At 40.3% G+C, this 20,272-nt stretch overlaps 1 protein-coding gene across 1 annotated transcript in view; it reads left to right on the forward strand.

Moving 5' to 3' along the window:
- The window catches only part of LOC126336250 (nose resistant to fluoxetine protein 6-like), a 304,641-nt gene that overhangs the window by 281,337 nt on the left and 3,032 nt on the right, over nucleotides 1-20,272 (forward strand). Inside the window, exon 12 of the mRNA XM_049999743.1 lies at nucleotides 9,093-9,235. Within this exon, the coding sequence (XP_049855700.1) occupies nucleotides 9,093-9,235 (143 nt within the window). The remainder of the gene's footprint in view (nucleotides 1-9,092; nucleotides 9,236-20,272) is intronic.

A 20,272-nucleotide genomic window follows, 5' to 3' on the forward strand; every position in this document is an offset into this window, starting at 1 on the left:
ATACAGCGAGTGTGCAAGGGTTGGCTACATTGTTTTCTGTGACAAATGAAGCGCTAAGAGCGCGGAACATCGTCTCTTTGCTGTTTACCGTTTCGAATTAGTTCAGTGTTGCGCCTGTTGTTGGTAGTATTATACTTCTTGTGTAAAGCGTTCTTCTGGTTACGATGCCACGTTTTAGTAACCGTGTATATAAGAAGAGGAAGAACTTAGGGAAAAGAAAATTAACACTAATACCAAGTTGCGATACTACAATTACTGAAACAGTGCGTTCTTCTGCTAAGCAACACAGTCCTGTGACATCTTCTAGCAAGAAGCTGACTGGTGGAAGTGACAGATTTCGTGAATATGTTGGTGACAGTGATGATATTAACGAAGTACTGAATATTGGATTATTATCGTGTGTTCTGAAAGAAAGTGTTCTGTGTGAAATGTGTTCAAGTGTAGGAGTGGGACTAGAGATAACAAAGCACTTTGGTTTAGCTCGTGAGATGAAGATAATCTGTGCATGTTGCAAGTATCAAGTGACTTTCTACAATTCACATGCCAGTCTCTTTGGTGAAATTGGACGTTCTAGAGTGTTTGATGTGAATTTTCGACTTGTGTATGGTCTTCGATCTATTGGAAAAGGGTCTGCTGCTGGTAAACTGTTTTGTGGTATTATGGACTTGCCATCGCCTCCAAGCAAATTTGGGTACTACTGTGAACTGGTAGGATCCTCTGTTGAAGATGTGGCTTTGAAAACCATGAAGGAAGCAGTCGAGGAATCTGTAGAAATGAACAATGGTTCTAGGGATTTGGTAGTGGCATTAGATGCTTCCTGGCAAATGAGGGGTCATAAATCCCTGAATGGGGTTGTAACTGCTACTTGTGGTGATAGTGCAAAAGTGATAGATGTTGCAATATTATCAAAACATTGTAGGTGCAAAAATAAAATCAAAGGAGAGCACAGTGGAACCTGTGAGACAAATTTTAGTGGATCAAGTGGAGCAAATGGAAGTGGATGGAGTGAAACAAATTTTTGAACGTTCAGTTCCCAGATACAACGTTAGGTACAAATACTACCTTGGGGATAGTGACTCCAAAGGTTTCAAGACTATAGAGGAACTGAAACCATATGGAAATGAATTTGTAGTTGAAAAGTTGGAATGCATTGCGCATGTGAAAAAGCGTATGGGTGCACAGCTTCGAAGACTCAAACAAACTTTGGGTTCAAGTAAGATCAGTGATGGAAAGACAATAGGAGGGAGAGGCAGGCTTACTGATGAGGTGATTGAACGTCTACAGAGATACTATGGGTATACTATAAGGCAAAATACTAGTAATGTTTGTGACATGTGAAAAGCAGTGTGGGCATTGTTCCTTCATACTGCCTCTTCCAATAAATACCCTCAACACAGCCTGTGCCCAAAAGATTCCTGGTGCAAATATAATGCAAAAAAGGAGTGTGATCACAAACATGGTTTGCCAGCAGCTGTCATAAATGCAATAAAACCAATTTTCATGACTTAGCACAGCCAGAATTGTTACACAAATGTCTACACAGAAAGTCACAGAATCCTAATGAGAGCGTAAACAATTTGATTTGGAAAGTGATTCCTAAACGGGTGTTTATAAGCATAAAAAAATACACTTTGGCATTTATGATGCAATAGCTACCTACAACCAAGGGAACAGTGTGAAGTGTGAAGTTCTGAAGGCATTAGGATTTACAGCTGGGGTGAACACTGTACGAGCACTAAGAAATATTGACAGAGAAAGGATAAGAGGAGCAGAAAGAAAGGAAAGGCACATGAAGTATGATGGAACAACAGGCCAGAAAAGAAGACAGAAGTGGAAGCTTTTGGAGGATGAAGAAGAAGGCCCTGATAATCCATCCTATAGTGCAGGAATGTATTGAGAAACTTTGATAGCCATTTCCCATAAATTAGAATTTTTCGAATATAAGGAACATTTTCTCAAAATCCACTCAAGCTAGAGAGATGAAATTTTTATACAGCACTCCTAGTGGTCAAACTTACATTGTAACACAGCCATTTGGCAATATGTTCAGTAGTTTCATTTCAGTTTATTTATAAAGCAATTATTTGTAAAAAAAATTGCGTCATTAATAAAAAAATAATTTGAAGGAAACTAGAAAAGATACTCCAAAATCCTTCTGTCATAACTGCAATACTAAACCACTCTATATGTAAAAAAATCAATTTTTTTTCTATTTGGTAGTTTATTCATAAATTTTCCTCAAACTTAGTGATTTTAAAATGGGAAGCATAGGCACCTCCGGCTCTCCTTAAGATGTCTCCTTATTACACAACCAGTTGCGACTTGAAAAGCCATGTAATTGGATTTGTGCAGATCAAGCTGCCATACACTTGAAAATTGGACTGAATTCAGTTGGAGATGTCTCCTTAAGCTGAAGTTAGTTATCTTGCTGAGAAGAGGCCTTACTAAATACAGTCTGAGTTGTAAAATGTCACCTGACTCAACGGATTTATGGCTGTGGTGCTCACTATGAAGATGACTGGAGGCTTGCTTCTCCGTCATGTAGTTAATGATCCATGAGTTAACAGATAACATTATTGAAGTACTATATTTACCCACATTAGAAGATATACTAAATGATGATGGTGTTGATTGTTCACTGTCCTTTAAATATTTCTGTTCCTTCTGTCTACATGTGGTGAAGTTCGAATCAGCACACTTTCAGGAGGAGTGGGATGTTGAGGTCACATAAATGAAGGGATTTCACTCTTCACTGACTTAAAATTAGATAATTTTCCAGCAAAATGCATTATAGTCCGTTGCTACACTCAAGTAATGTTTTACCTTTAATCGTTCATTTACATTTCCTTATTTCATAACTCTTCATTCTGAGACATGCGTTCTTTAAAAGTGTTTCTTATATAATAACCTTATTTTCAAATATGTATACAAAGAAGTCCATTTTGGATAACTCTGCTTTCATTTGTGAACAGAAAACATTATTTTGAGCTATCAGTTTTTTGTCTTACATAAAAATTTTGTCTAGTTGATTATGTAGAGATGAGTCAGTAGTTCAACTATTAATACTTTTAAAAACGTGGTATACGGTTCGATTATATAAAGGTTTGCTGCTAACTCCAGCCAGTATTCTAATAGCCAATTTTTGAAGACTGAAAGTGCTGTCTTTTCCTATTGCATTAATCTATACCCAGAAACCACAACAAGGAACTGAGTAAACGAAGAAATACAATTGAACTAAATAATGTACTTTGTACATATATGTGACATATCTATAAGATAATTATATGTTAATAACATTTGCCTTGGTAGTGTTTGATATGAAATATGTAGAGTTTAACATTTTCCTTAAGCTCAAAGTCTTACCTTTTCTCTTGAAGCTGTGGTCGTGCTGTTAGTTTTCCTAACATGAAAGAATATTTTCTTTACTGGTTGTTAACAGTTTTTTCCCTCTCTTTATCTTTAGTTTATTTTCTCTCCTGATAAGTGTTGAGTTTTACCACCTTCTTATTGTCAACAAGTCGAAATTTGTCTTCAGGCCTAATAATGTCTACAACAGTTTAGTACTGATCCTAATATGAATAATTGAGTTACATTTATCAACATATTTCGCATGTGACACATGTTTAACTAATAATTTGGCTTTATTTGATGAGTGTTCACTTTTATGGTTCGTATCCTATTTCTTTTAAGTGAAGCTACTCTTTAGATACTCTCTTAGCGCTAGTTCTCCTGCTTTCCACTGTAGTTTTTTATGGTCAGCAGTGTCAAATTACTTTGATGGAACTGAAAACAATGTCGCTGTTGTTGTTGCCAAGTGCCTCAACGACCGTTTTATGGACTTTACTATTGATAGGTTTTGGACTTACGGCACTGCAAGAACGAAATTACACTACACTTACAAGGCTGTCTTTATTAAGCTGATTCGTTGGTCTGCTTGTCAGAATATAATGCATTTTATTAACCTTATTGAAATAATTTCAGCAGAAATTTCTAAATTGTTGTTCTCTCTCTCTCTGTAGTAGTACCTCAATATTTGTGTTTCTGATACTCCACTAAGTTTCGTCTGTTGTATTACCAAAGTCCTTCTAGAGTTGTTCATAAAAAAACATGCAGATCCCCGGTCTATATGCCTGTTGGTTTCTCTTTTACTCCTTCCCATCCTTCAATGTTTTAGTGGCTTTTGTGTTTGGTATTGTTTGTGTTGGCATTGATCTATTTTTTATTGCTAGCAGCGCCACCACAAACTCATAACTCTATTTTTTCCAGCGTTCTGTACTATTATGCTACTCACACACACACACACACACACACACACACACACACACACACACACACATATATATATATATATATATATATATATATATATATATATATATATATATATTCACCAGTTTCTTGTTAATAGTAACTATGTTTTTTGAGTAAAGAATTTAAATTACTCACAGATACATGTCACCTGTTCTCTTCACCACAGAGTCGTTTCCATAATTAAGAGAAAACGACCCAGTTTGTGGCAGAGAAACTTTCGTCGTATCCAAGACGACGAAGGTCTTCGACAAGGTCGCCTAAACAAATAGAACCTTAAAATCTATCACAAGTTGTGTGTAGAGCTGTGTCACTCAAATACAGCTGTTACATGATTGTAGTACTTACAAGGTAAACAGTGTCCCTTTAATTGGTTTTAGTTATATGGCTTGAAGTCTATTTAACTATGGTCTGTACTCACAAACAAAATCTAGGACAACTTCTGCAAAATCAACTGAAGCAGCATTAATGATCACAGTTCTGAACTAAATCCACACCTTGTTTACGTGTAAAAAGTACCTACAAAATTAACGAAACTTGAAATCGGTGAGGAATCAGTTCTTTTCTCATTCTAACCCATCGACTGTTATACAAAGCAGTCTCAGTGTCGTATTTTTTTTTTGTTCTTTATGGTCTAAATACTTGATGGCTGCCAAACAAAACCTGTAGAACATTACGTCTATATTTTAATTCACTGTGCATTTAAGCGTATAGAAATGACTGGTTTGAGGCATCTCCATTGCCAACCTCTTCATATCAAAGTAGCACTTGTAACCTATGTCCTCAATTATTTGCTGGATGTAGTCCAATCGCTGTCTTCATCTACAGATTTTGCCCTCTACAGCTCCCTCTAGTACCATGGAAGTAATTCCCTGATATCTTAAGAGATGTCCTATCATCCTGTCCCTTCTCTTTTTCAGTGTTTTCCACATATTCCTTTACTCTCTGATTCTGCACAGAACCTCCTTATTCCTTACCTTATCAGTCCACGTATTTGTCAAAATTCGCCTGCAGCACTACATCTCAAATGCTTCGATTCTCTTCTGTTCCTATTTTCCCACAGTCTGTGTTTCACTACCATACAACGCTGTGCTCCAGACGTCATTCTCAGATATTTCTTGCTCAAATTAAGGCTTATGTTTGACACTAGTAGACTTATCCTGGCTAGGAATGCCCTTTTTGCCAGGTGTAGTCTGCTTTGACTTATCCTGGCTAGGAATGCCCTTTTTGCCAGGTGTAGTCTGCTTTTGATGTCTTTTCTCAGATCGTCTTTGGCTATTTTGCTGCCTAGGTAGGATAATTCCTTGACTTCATCTACTTCTTGACAATCATTATTGATGTTAAATTTCTCGCCGTTCTCACCTCTGCTACTTCTCATTACTTTCGTCTTTCTTCGATTTACTCTAAATCCATATTCTGTACTCATCAGATTGTTAATTCCACTCAGAATGTCAGGTAATTCATCTCCACTTTCATCCAGGATTGCAATGTCATCAGCGAATCGTATCGTTGTTCACATTGAATTTTAATTGCTGAACCTTCCTTTTATTTCCATCATTGCTTCTTCGATATACAGATAACAGCATGGGGGAAAAACTATATCCCTCTCTTACACCTTTTTAATCCGAACGCTTCATCATTGGCCGTCCACTCTTATTATTCCCTCTTGGCTTTTGTATGAATTCTTCATTACCCGTCTCTCCCTGTAGCGTTCAATTACTTCCTCACAATTTCGAACATCTTACATCATTTTACATTGTCGAACGCTTTTTCCAGGGCGAAAAATCCTATGAACGTGTCTTGATTTTTCTTTAGTCTTGCTTCCGTTATCAACCTCAAAGTCAGAAATGCCTCTCTCGTGCTTTTACCTTTTCTAAAGCCAGACTGATCGTCATCTAGCACATCCTCAATTTTCTTTTCCTTTCTTCTGTATGTTATTCCTGTCAGCAGTTTGGATGCATGAACTGTCAAGATTATTGTGCGATAATTCTCGCATTTGTCAGCTCTTGCAGTCTTCGGAATTGTGTGGATGTTATTCTTCCGCAAGTCAGATGGTATGTAGCCAGTTTCATACATTCTACACACCAAGATGAATAGTCGTTTTGTTGCCAGTTCCCGTAATTAATTTAGAAATTCTGATGGAATGGTATCTATCCCTTCTGCCCTATTTGATCTTAAGTCTTCAAAAACTCTCTTAAATGATAGTTCTAATACTCGATCCCCCATCTCTTCTCAATCGACCCCTGTTTCTTCTTCTATCAAATGGGACAAATTTTCCCCTTCATGGAGGCCTTCAATGTACTCTTTCCACCTACACGCTCTCTCCACTGTATTTAACGGAGGAATTACCACTGCACTCGTAATGTCACCACCCTTGCTTTTAATGTCGCCAAAGATTGTTTTAACTTTCCTGTATACTGAGTCAGTCCTTCCGACAATCATTTCTTTTTCGATTTCTTCACATTTTTCATGTGGTCATTTCGTCTTAGTTTCCCTGCAATTCCTAGTTATTTTATTCCTCAGTGACTTGTATTTCTGCATTCCTGAAGTTCTCTAAATATTTTTGTACTTCCTCTTTTCATCGATGAATTGATTTCTTCTGTTGCCCATGGTTTCTTCGCAGTTACCCTCTTTATACCTGTATATTTCTTTTCAACTTACGTGATTGTTCTTTTTAGAGATGTCCATTCTTTTTCAACTGCACTGCCTAGTGGGCTACTCCTTATTGCTGTACCTATAGTCTTAGACAACTTCAAGCGTATCTCATCATCCTTTGCACTTCTGTATCCCATTTCTTTGTGTATTGATTCTTCCTGACTAATATGTTGAAATTCAGCCAACTCTTCATCACTATTACATTGTGAGCTGAGTCTATACCTGCTCCTGGGCACACCTTACAATCAAGTATCTGATTTCGGAATCTCTGTCTGACCATGATGTAATGTAACTGCAATCTTCCCATATCATCCGGTCTTTTCCAAGTATACCTTCTCCCTTTGCGATTCTTGAACAGAGTATTTGCTATTACTACCTGAAATTTATTACAAAACTCAATTAGTCTTTCCAATTAGTTGTTCTCCTCTCTCACTCCTTGCCGTAAAACCATATTTTCATGTAACCTTTTCTTCTATTCCTTCCCCTATAACTGCATTCCAGTCCACCATGACTATTAGATTTTCATCTCCCTTTATGTACTGCATTATTCTTTCAGTATCCCCATATACTTTCTCTACCTCTTCATCTTCAGCTTGCGACGTCGGCGTGTATACCTGATCTATCGTTGACGGTGTTGCTTTGCTGTCGAGTCTGACAAGAACAACCCTACAACTGAAGTGTTCATTGTAACACACTCTTTGCCCTACCTTTCTATTCATAACGAATCCTACTCCCGTAACACCATTTTCTTCTGCTGTGACATTATCCTATACCCATCTGACCAAAAATCCTTGTCTTCCTTCCATTTCTGTTCACTGACCCTACTATATGTAGAATCAGCCTTTGTATTTCCCTTTTCAAATTTTCTAGCTTCCCTACCACAGAGACATTCCACGCCCCGACTTGTAGAACGTTATCCTTACGATGATTATTCAATCTTTTTCTTATGGTCACCTCCCCTTTGGCAGTCCCTTCTCGGAGATCCGAATGGGGGACTATTCCGCTCTGTCCGCTCATCCGCCCTCTTTGACAAGTTCGTTGGCAGAATGAGGATGACCTCTTATGCCAGAAGTCTTCAGCTCTTAGTGTTGTTTGTTAATCACAATTTAAGCGCTGGCGGGTTTTGAATCTAGGACGGGGGACGTATCGATTACTAATCAAGGTCCCTACTTCTACAGCCCTCCTCTCAACTACCTCCATGTCTTCCTTTAATCTGACCTGCTACAGATCTCAAACACTGAAGCAGTGCTCAACAACAAGTCACACCAGGGTCCTGTATACGGTCTCCTTTACAGATGAACCACACTTTCCTACAATTCTCCCAATAAACCGAAGTCGACCATGTGAATTTCCTACGACAGTCCTCATATGCTCGCTCCATTTCAAATCTCTTTGCAACGTTACTCCCAGGTGTATAACCGACATGACAGTGTCAAGCAGGGTCCCACTGATGCTATATCCGAACATTACTGGTTTGTTTCTCCTACTCATCCGCATTAACTTCGGTTGTTCTACATTCAGAACTAGGTGCCATTCATCACAACATTCAGAAATTCTGTCTAAGTCGTCTTGTATCCTCCTACAGTCACTCCAACTTCGACATCTTGCCGTGTAACACAGCATCACCAGCAAACTACCAGCCAGCCCTGTGCGCCAAATAATTTGTGTATATACACAACAATAGGAGTTCTATCACACTTCCCTGGTGCACTCCTGACGATACCCTTGTGTCTGGTGAACACTCGCCGTCGTACTGGATTCAATAACTTAAGAAGTCTTCGAGCCACTCTCATATCTGTATACCTATTGCATATGCTTGTATCTTCTTTAACAGCCAGTTTGTTAACTGTGATTACGTATCTCCTTCCTTACTAATCCAGAACCTTTTTTATCCTTTCACTACAGTAATTTATAGCGTCTCAGTAAACCTTTCTCAGAAGGCATATCGTCTGTAGATACGTCTTTCTCAAAATTCATACCTCAGCTTCAGTTGTTTTTCTCCATATAAAGTTCATTTTAATGTTCTTAGATTTTTACGAGTATGACTTGGCAGTGAAAACATACAGACTGTCTCATGTTTCGCGAAGAGTCTCGTGATCTGCACTGACAGTGTTGCTCCCCTGTTTCAGAGATTATACTTAACTTTCTGTCGGCGAAAATATTTGTTATCCTCGGTCGGCTCTCATTCGCCGCGTACCTGATCCACACCATACCACAGATCTACGACCAGGGCAGTCTGCGCCAGCCACGACATGTTGACGCATATTCTGGGGTAAGTTTCTGAAAACGAATGAGTACATGTTTTTCTGCAACAGGAAGTATAAAATGCATGTCAATACACAGCATGCTAGTGTCTATTACCTGAATGATTTGAAAGATTATATATTCCAAGCAATAATCAGTGTGCCATTAAGTTTATTTATAAACTAGAAAACCTGGCAATGCTTTGTAATTGCTATATATGTATGGGAAATGCGTATACATCACAAATTCCTTGCTTCCCACCTCTCTGGCCGTTTCTTCGTCCCCCCTCTCTCACGGATATCTTCTCCTCCTCCCCACGCTCTCACTCCACCACCTCCTCCTCCTCCTCCTCCTCCTCCCTCCCTCCCTCCCTCCCCCCCCCCTCCCCCGCGAAGTTCGTTGCCGTTTGAATGTTCAATAGAACATCTGTCAAGACCATTTGTACATATGTGTTAACTACACTTTCCGTTTATATATATATATATATATATATATATATATATATATATATATATATATATATATATTACAAAAACTTATAGCCTATGTCCACCCTAACGTTCATTAGAGGGTCGGGTAAAAAATTACGGTACATATTAACTGTTAAACTGATTTTTTATGTTTTGAAAACACGTGACAAAGAACTGTTAAACTGAGCATATTTTTATTTCTTTTTCGTTCCACAAATAGGGTTACTATCCACAATTACGAACACAAAAAGCCAAATCGGTCGAGCCCTTCTTAGGTGAGGATCTTTTACAATTGATTTTAATTTCCTACTTTTCCGATTGATTTTTCAAAAATTATCTTTCAAACAAGCCTAGGCCTGATAATTAAGAACACAACAAAGACAAAAATCATCCAGATTTGTCGAGCCGTACATTGTTGATGATATTTGATACATGCTGCAAAAGATTTTTATTTATATAGATTACTCTAAGGTGACAATAGTCATGGGTTACCTCTTTTCCTTGCCGTAGTGCAGCAGCTGGATGTGGCACGGACTCAGCAAGTCGTTGGAAGTCCCCAGCAGAAATAATGAGACATGCAGCCTCAATAATTGCGAAAGTGCTGCCAGTGCAAGATTTTGAACACGAACTCACCTCTCAATTATGTCCTATAAATGTTCGATGAGAGTCATATCGGGTGATCTAGGTGGCCATATCATTCGCACGAACTGTCAAGAATGTTCTTAAAACCAGCTGTGAACAATTGTGGTCCCATGCATTGCCGCATTGTCATTCTTAAAAATTGTTTGAGAATATGAAGGCTGTGAATGGCTGCAAATGGTCTCCAAATAGGCGAACATAACCACTTCCAGTCAATGATTGGTTCCATTGGACGGATTGAGAAGGGAGGACACACTAAGCAGACTAGTACTGTGAAAAAGGACATTCCTGGCCATGACAAACCTACTACTATCAATCATGGACCTTAATTTCAGGAAGAAATTTCTAACAATTTACATCTGGAGCACAGCATTGTATGGTAGTGAGGTATGGACTGTGGAGAAAATAAGAGAATCGAAGCATTTGAGATGTGGTGCTACTGAAGAATATTCAAAATTAGGTGAACTGATAAGATAAGGAACGAGGAGGTTCTTTGCAGAATCAGCGAGCATAGAAATACTGAGACGAAAAAAGGACGGGATGATAGGACTTCTGTTAAAACATCACAGAGTAATTTTCATTGCACTAGAGGGAGCCGTAGAGAGTAAAGCTGTAGAGGAAAACAGAGATTGGAACACATACAACAAATGATTGAGGATGTAAGTTGCAAGTGCTATTCTGAAATGAAGAGGTTGACACAGGAGAGGAATAGGCCGTATGAAACCAAATAAGTTTCATTGAATGCTGCACTACACATCAAAGTGAAACAGATACCTGACTCTATATGCCAGTCTCATCACCATAGCTCTGTAAACTACTGTCGGAAAGTTCTACAAGTCGGCCAGTTCCTCGATGCTAGAAATCACGGAACCATTCAAGGACCACTGTGTAAACTTGCTCATCACTAGGAAATCTCTTCTACCAAGATATTCTGTCATCTTGTCGAAAAGATGGAAATCGTGTGGTTCAAGATCTCCCTTCCCTATCAGCAGTACCTGGTGAAGGAGGTGTTCCACGTTCCGTCCTCACATTTGGATGCAATTTTGCTTTCGTTTCTGCATTGAGGTACGAATTATTTCGAACACTTCTTATCCTCTCGTTAATCTCGACAAGACTGTACGGTTCGATGATCCAGTTATTCAGCTGTATCACTTCACTAATGAGATGACTCCAGACAGCAAAATCCAGAGGATTCAGGATGGGCGACCTTGGGTGCTGTGACACAGGCTCTGCTCGACTCGTCCATCTTGCTTCACACTTGCACGACCTGTTCCCCGCCATGTTTCTGCCACATTCCCCTACATTGCATAAGCTGTGGAAAGGCTGTGGATGAAATATGAGCGGAATTATACGGCGATTAAATCGGAACGTTTACAATTGGAATTCATTTATCCTAGCCAGAACAATACGAAGGTCATTCCGTAAGTCGTGGCAACTATGGTGTGACATCACCGTAATCGCAGTAAATACATTCAAAGCTCGCTCCAAACATTATCAAAATCAAGTGACAGACTGCGACCGCTTGCGAGGATGGGTCGGTACCATCTCCAGAAGCATTCAGAGTGAGGTTGGCCGTACTACAAGAGGGATACTTCCTCATTCAAGCTACTCATCAGGCATCAATCCAAGCGACTTCGACCTCATTCCAAAACTGAAAAGAACAGTGCATGGGATGCGCTTTGCAAACAGGGCGAATGCCCTCACGGCATTTCGGAGACACTGACTGCAATGCCAGTATCCTTCAGAGCTGCACCCTTTTTAGATTGAAGTCAGCTGATAGGTATACCTGCTTAAAGGAAGTTCCTCTAACTAAGAAATCACCTTCAGAGGACGCTATGTTTCCAAGTAGCGAAGGAATTAGCATATTTTATCAAAATATAGGAGGTATTAGAGATAAAGTTAGTGAACTTCTTATAGATGTTGACTCTTACATTATTGGTATATCGGAGCACCACTTAAATAATTCGACAATTCAGAAGCTTCCATTACCAGGATACATATTAGCTGGCTGTTTTTCAACGAGTTCCTTGCAAAATGGGGGAGAGGCCATGTACATAAAAAACAGAACTCCATTTCAGTCCACAGACCTATCACGGTACTGCATTGAAGAGATATTTGAATGTTGTGTACGGGCAGTTGAATTTAATGAAACTAAACTTCTCATTTTTGTTTTTTTTTATAGGTGTCCTAACTGTGCCTTCAGAGGGTTTCTGTTCAATCTAGGGAGGGGTCTTGATTTACTTTATAGGAAGTGCCAGAACGTAGTTACATGAGGTGATGTCAATATTAATTTTTTATATGATTGTGCAAGAAAAAGAATGTTGGTAAATCTCCTACATTCATATGATCTGATGCAGACTGTTTTTTCCAACGAGGGTGCAGGCTAACAGTTGCACAGCCATAGACAAAATTTTTATTCATTCTTCATTACTAGATGGGCATTCTGTTAGTAAAGGATCAATGGCCTTTCAGACCACGATGCACAAATTTCAACAGTAAGAGGCGTTTTTACTCAAACAGATGTCATATATGATTACAAACTATTTAGAAAAGTCAATCCTAGGGCAATAGAGGGTTTTATAAACCTCGTCAAGGAACAAGAGTGGCAGGATATTTATAGTGCCGATAACATAGATGACAAACATAAACCTTTCCTCAACACATTTCTCATGCTCTTTGATAGCTGCTTTGCACTAGAACGTTCTAAACGGGGTACTAGCAGTAAAAGGCAGCTTGGGTGTCTTACTAGTGGGATAAGGATATCATATAGAACAAAGAGGAAATCGTATTAAAATGTTAGAAGTAGTCACAATCCAGCTACAGTAGCCCATTACAGACAGTACTGTAAGGTGCTTAAAATGTTATTAGGAAGGCAAATAGTATGTGGTAAGCAAATAGAATAGCTAATTCACAGTATAAAATTAAAACCACATGGTCAGTTGTGAAGGAAGTGTCTGGTCGGCAGCACAGGTTCAACGATATAAAGTCAGTTCTCAGTAAAAATCTTTCTGTTTCTGATACATGAGAAATATGTACTATATATAGCAATCATTTTCTGAGCATTGCTGGTGAATTAAATGAAAATTTAGTTTCTACAGGGTATCATATATCTCTCTTGGCAAGTGCCTTTACGAGATTTATGTCTGAAATACTCCTCTGTGATATTGACAAGGGAGAGATTGAGTCAATAACTAAATCACTGAAGACTAAGAACTCTCAAAGATATGATGGAGTGCCTAACAGAATATTAAAGTACTGTGCTGCGCATGTTAGTCCTGTATTTAGCCATATTTGTAATTTTTCTTTGAGGAATAGTCAGTTTCCTGAACGATTAAAGTACTCAGTAGTAATGCCGCTTTATGAAAAGGGAGAAAGGGATAATGTAGACAATTTTAGACCTATTTCTATGCCATCAGTATTTGCTAAAGTTACTAAAAAGGCTGTGTGTGTAAGGATAATTGATCATTTTATATCACAGAGTTTGCTGTTAAATGTACAGTTCGGCTTTAGACGTCGTTTAACAACTGAAAATGCTATATTTTCTTTTCTCTGTGAGGTATTGGATGGGTTAAACGAAAGGTTTCAAACGCTTGGCATATTTTTTTTAGTTAACTAAGGCTTTTGATTGTGTTGATCACATAATATTGCCCCAGAAGTTGGACCATTACAGAATACGGGGAGTAGTTCACAAATGGTCCACCTCTTACTTTATCAACAGGCAGCAAAAGATCATTACTCACAATGTTGATAACAGCTCTGATGTGAGGTCTGAGTGTGGTGTCTCTCAAGCGGGAGGGTGCCCCAGGGATCAGTGTTAGGACCACTCCTGTTACTAATTTATATAAATGATATGCCCTCTAGCATTATAGGTAACACTAAAATATTTCTGTTTGCTAACGACACTAGCTTGGTAGTAAAAGATGCTGTGTGCAACATTGGCTTGGTTTCAAATATTGTATTTCATGACACAACTTCATGGCTTGTAGAAAATACACTAACGCTAAATCACAGTAAGACTCACTTTTCGCAGTTTCTAACACGCAGTACAACAAAATCCGACGTTTTAATTTCACAGAAGGGGCATATTATTAGTGAAACCGTACGGCTCATATTTCTAGGTGTTCAGATAGATAATAAACTGTCGTGGGAAGCCCACGTTTAGGATTTTGTTCAAAGACTTAACGCTGCCATTTTTACTATTTGAAGGATATCTGAAGTAAGTGATCGTTCGACACGAAAATTAGTCTACTTTGCTTATTTTCATTCACTTATGTCGTATGGTATTATATTTTGTGGTAATTCTTCCCATTCTAGAAGGATGTTTTTGGCTCAGAAATGAGCGGTTTGGGCAGTAAGTGGTGTGAGTTCACGAACCTGCTGTCGGCCCCTGTTCACTAGTCTGGATATTTTGACATTGCCCTCTCAATATATATACATTTGTTACTGTCATTTCTTGTTAACAATATCAGCTTATTCCCAAGAATAAGCAGCTTTCAATCAGTTAATGCTCGGCAGAAATCAAAGCTGAATTTGGCTGAGACTTGCTTAACTCTTGTACAGGAAGGTGTGCAGTATACTGCTGCATACATTTTCAATAAGCTACCACAAGAATTCAAAAATCTTAGCAGTAATCCACGCGCTTTCAAATCGAAACTGAAGATTTTCCTAATGGGTCACTCCTTCTATTCTGTCGAGGAGTTCCTTGAAAAATTAAGCTGATTCTTATGTTGTATTGTTGATTGCGTTTACTTAAACTTATGGCTTGACTTTTTTGGGTTCATGAACATTTTATCAGTTATTACATTTGCTTCGTTATTTCACGTACTGACATGTTCCATGACCTTGGGGATTTCCTCCTCAATTTGGTCCGACGTAACTTGACGTGTAAATAAAATTAAAATAAATTCAGCGCCTTCGACGTGTCTATGCGCCAGGGAACTATGCGGAAGTACAATACTTGGTTTTGATTAATTTTTGTTCCGTTTGTACTAGTGCCGGTTCAGTGCACACCGTGGAATTCTCGTGTTTTAACATTATCGTAAGATATACCATATTACCGTGACTTATGGAATGACCCTTGTATTTCCTACTTAAGTTAATGGTGCCTCGTAAACGCATGTTGACAGTTATCTCGGAAACATCCACAAGCAGTCTTGGAAGACCCCATTGCAAAAACCGAAGGTATCACCTTCATCATTCAAGTTTTCTTCCAAGAAGGTGTGGCGCAATAAGTCGATCACGTAGTGCCCCTAACCACACATTCACAGCTACCTCGGAAACTCTGTTCTTGCTTCTGTTATTATATACGGGGTGATTATAATTAAAGTTAAACTTTCGAAACGCTGTAGAAATAACACCGTTGGTCAGAATGACGTCAAATTGCAACGGAATATTATCGGAGAAGGGGGGGGGGGGGGGTATAGCAGAAGAAAAAGAAATAGTGGGTGCTGTATGTGTCCAAATATGTAAGTTAGAACATCTGTCATACGCACGACCCAATGAAGTTGGTATAAACACGCCGGGTAGACGGCTTTTCCTCCTTTCGCGTCTGCGACATTCGCCATGACTGTCTCAATGCAGGATTGCACTCTGCTTGTAAAGCTGTGTTACAAGAATGATGACTGTGCACACTGAAGGGTTTCAAAAAAGGCGTTGGTCCCATGACTGCCGTGGGTATGAAGAAAATAATTCGGAAATTCGAAAAGACTGGTTCTTTTGGTGTGCAACTTGCTAGGGGGAGGAAACGAATTGATTCGGCGTCAGTGGAAGCAGTGGCCAGAGCAATGCAGGGGGAGACGAGTGGTGGCGCGCAAACGTGTACTGCACGGAGAACTGCCCGAACACTGGACATATCCGTGAGCACGATGCTTGCCGGCCACTGTGACCGAGCGGTTCTAGGCGCTTCAGTCCGGAACCGCGCTGCTGCTACGGTCGCAGGTTCGAATCCTGCCTCGGGAATGGGTGTGTGTGATGTCCTTGGGTTAGTTAGGTTTAAGTAGTTCTAAGTCTAGGGGACTGATGACCTCAGATGTTAAGACCCATAGTGCTTAGAGCCATTTGAACCATTTTTGACGAGTTGCTTCCTGCTGACCTGGCAGCAGGAAGACCTTTGCTTTAGAATTTCTTTCTCGCATTGAAGTGGACAATGACTGGCCGTGGAAGATTTTGTGGACAGACGAAGCACACTTCCATCTGACAGGATATGTCAATACGCAGAATTGTCGAGTATGGGTAACGGAAGATCCACGCACGAAGCAACATATACCACTTCATGCTGAAAAAGTCACTGTATGGTGTGGCTTTACGGCATCATTTATCAGAGGGGCATATTTTTTCGAAGAGAGAGGTGCTTCCGGTCCTGTTACCTGTACCGTCACTAGTAAGCGCTGTGAGGGTCTTCTGCAATCACGTCATTCCAGGTCTCCCACAGCGTGGATGTGATCATTTTTATGCAAGATGGGGCACGTCTGCACATTACAAATTTAGTTAAGCCATTTCGGAAATTCTAGAATTATCAGTCGCCATTTGCCTACAGCCTGGCCATTCCGATCTCTCCGGCCGCGGTGGTCTCGCGGTTCTAGGCGCGCAGTCCGGAACTGTGCGACTGCTCCGGTCGCAGGTTCGAATCCTGCCTCGGGCATGGATGTGTGTGATGTCCTTAGGTTAGTTAGGTTTAAGTAGTTCTAAGTTCTAGGGGACTAATGACCACAGCAGTTGAGTCCCATAGTTCTCAGAGCCATTTGAACCATTTTCATTCCGATCTCCTTATCTTAATCCGTGTGACTTCTGGTTCAAATGGCTCTGACCACTATGGGACTTCTGAGGTCATCAGTCTCTTAGAACTTAGAACTACTTAAACGTAACTAACCTAAGGACATCACACACACCCATTCCCGAGGCAGGATTCGCGCGGTTCCAGACTGTAGCGTCTAGAACCACTCGGCCACTCCGGCCGGCCGTGTTACCTCTGGCTGTGGGGCTATCTGAAAGATGTTTTTTCAGTGTTTCGATTATAGGCTTAGCTGCAGTGAAGGCACGCATTGCGTAACACATTCTGAACGTGATCCCGGAAACACGTCGATCAGTTGTAGAACTTGCTGTTTCCCGATTTCAACTTGTTGCAGAAACCTGTGGACAGCATATCGGGCATGTTTTGCGCCAGTCACACGGAAATTAATTAGCAGATTTGATTCTGATTTATGCTTTTTATGCGGTTTTTGGCCTCATGAGAATTAAAAACCGATTTTTCCCATCCGATGTTGTATGACATTGCCGTGGTGGAGGGGCTTACGTAACTAACAGTATCACACCTGTACACCCATGCACACTGAGTAGTACAGTTTGTTTAACGTCAAACGTACACCTTAGGCATTGTTGTATCATTCATTTGTCATTTGTAGTCGACCACTATTAAATTATGATGCTTACAGTGCCATTTATTGCTGCATTTTGTAACTATTTATTTTGCTTCTGCCATGCGTTTTACCCCTTCTCCGATAATATTCCGTTGCAATTTGACGTCATTTTAGCCAATGGTGTTATTTTTACAGACGTTTGAAAGTTCAACGTTAATTATAATCATCCTCTACTTTCACATGTGTAAGTCTTCGCTAGTAATTTTATACAATCTGTACATATAATAAAAAAATTGTTGTAATGTTTCTAGTTAAATAAACAATAAATTGCATTGCCTCACAGCTTGGTGCAAATGCACTCTACGAGAAGATAAAGAAGGAAGAAAAAATCTATGCACCAAGGGGCAATTATCCAAATGGGACGAAAATCAGTAATTGTGATGTTCATATACAGGCATATTAAATGATTACAATTTCAGAAAAAAATAGATTACTTATTCAAGAGAGAGAGTTTCACAAACTGAGCAATTCAAAACGCGTTCGTCCACCTCTGGCCCTTATGCAAGCAGTTATTCGAATTGGCAATGGTTGATGGCGTTGTTGGACGTCCTCCAGAGAGATATCGTTCCAAATTCTATCCAAATGGCGCATTAGATCGTCAAAATCCCAAGGTGTTCGGAGAGCCCTGCTCATAATGCTCCAAGTTCTCATTTGTGAAGAGATCAGGTGACCTAGCTGGCCGAGATAGACACGGGGACAGGTAGCAGAAACTGCGGGCGTTATCTCGGTGAAACGTAAGCCCAGGATAGTATGCCATGTATGGCAACAAAACGGGGCGTAGAATATCGTCGACGTGCTGCTGTCCTGTAAGGGTGCCGTGGCTGACAACCTAAGAAATCATTCTTTGAAAGGAAATGCCGCTACGGACAAGCATTTCTGACTGTCGGCTCACGTGTCGGGAGGGAGTCTGTTGTTATCCTACCAGTCTGGGGCGTTTTCACACACATCTTCGCTGGTCATCGGGCTCAGTTCAAAGAGCGACTCACCAATGAAGACAATTCTACTCCAGTCAATGAAATTACAGGCCGAAGACGTGTCTGGAGAGGTCCCGGACAGCGGTGGAATACCAGTGTGACTAGAATGAGATTTTCACTCTGCAGCGGAGTGTGCGCTGATATGAAACTTCCTGGCAGATTAAAACTGTGTGCCCGACCGAGACTCGAACTCGGTACCTTTGCCATTCGCGGGCAAGTGCCATACCATCTGAGCTACCCAAGCACGATTCACGCTTTAGGTCTGCCAGTACCTCGTCTCCTACCTTCCAAACTTCACAGAAGCTCTCCTGTGAACCTCCCAGAAGTGCTAGTTCTGCAAGGTTCGCAGGAGAGCTTCTGTGAAGTTTGGATGGTAGCGGACGAGATACTGGCAGAAGTAAAGCTGTGAGGACCGGGCTGAGTCGTGCTTCGGTAGCTCAAATGGTAGAGCGCTTGCCCGCGAAAGCCAAAGGTCCCGAGTTCGAGTCTCGGTCGGGCACACAGTTTTAATCTGCCAGGAAGTTTCACCAATGTGACTGTCGACAGCCATGTGGCCGATAACGAGGAACGATAGTCTGCGCTGCCATTTCATTTGACGGTAGGTAACCCTCAAAGCACAGCGGTACGTCAACGATATTCTACGCCCCGTTTCGTTACGGTTCATGGCAAGGCTTCGTGCACTTCCATTTCAGCCAGATAGTGCGCACCCGCACACAGCGAGAGTGCCTAATGCCTGTCTTCGTTCTTGCCAAAAACCCAGCAAGGTCTCCTGATCTCTTCCCATCTGAGAACCTTTGGAGCATGATATCATTCCACGGCAAATGTTTACTTACTGAGTGATAAATGATTTTGTAATACACAGTAAACCGTATGTCCGGTAATGACATTGCACAGAAGCCATTATCTCGTTAAGCAACCAATTTCACATTGTTGAAGCTGCTCGAGTTCTCATAGGCTGAAGTTTCATGGCGTAGGAGGATGTTTTGGGTGGAAGAGGTGCTCTAGGGAGCAGGACGGACGAAGAGAAGAGGGAACCGTTCGAACATCGATCGAGATGAAGAGACTCTAGTTGTCTGCCATCGGAGAATACGACAGAGTAGTGCGATTGTATTTATGTAGAGAGACTTCTGATCGCTTATTGGACCTATGTTACGGGCATCGAAGAATGCAGGTGACGAAACTTACTTATTGGGTGCATGTCGCGCCTTGATCTTAGTGGGGATTCCATCACACTAGATATTCGAAGGCTGTGATATATTTCAATAATTAATTTTATTTATGTGCAAAACTGCTTGGACCTAACTGGATTAACCATCTGTTATTAAAAGTTAAATCTGCAGTATTGTCTATGTTTATCACAAATGCTTTCCTGTTTGTCTACGAGCATTAGTTTATAATGCTTATAGCGTGTCTACCTCAATTATTTGACCGCAGGATCCCCTTTTAATAAAATATGTTACTCATATAGCAACACGGCGTAAAGTAGACAGTGTACCGCTCGTCCTTAGCACATTTATGAGACGAGCTTTATTCGAATCCGTACATTTGTCCCTCCGTCTCATTAAAC

Source organism: Schistocerca gregaria, chromosome 2 (assembly GCF_023897955.1).
Source record: "Schistocerca gregaria isolate iqSchGreg1 chromosome 2, iqSchGreg1.2, whole genome shotgun sequence".
NCBI lineage: Eukaryota > Metazoa > Arthropoda > Insecta > Orthoptera > Acrididae > Schistocerca > Schistocerca gregaria.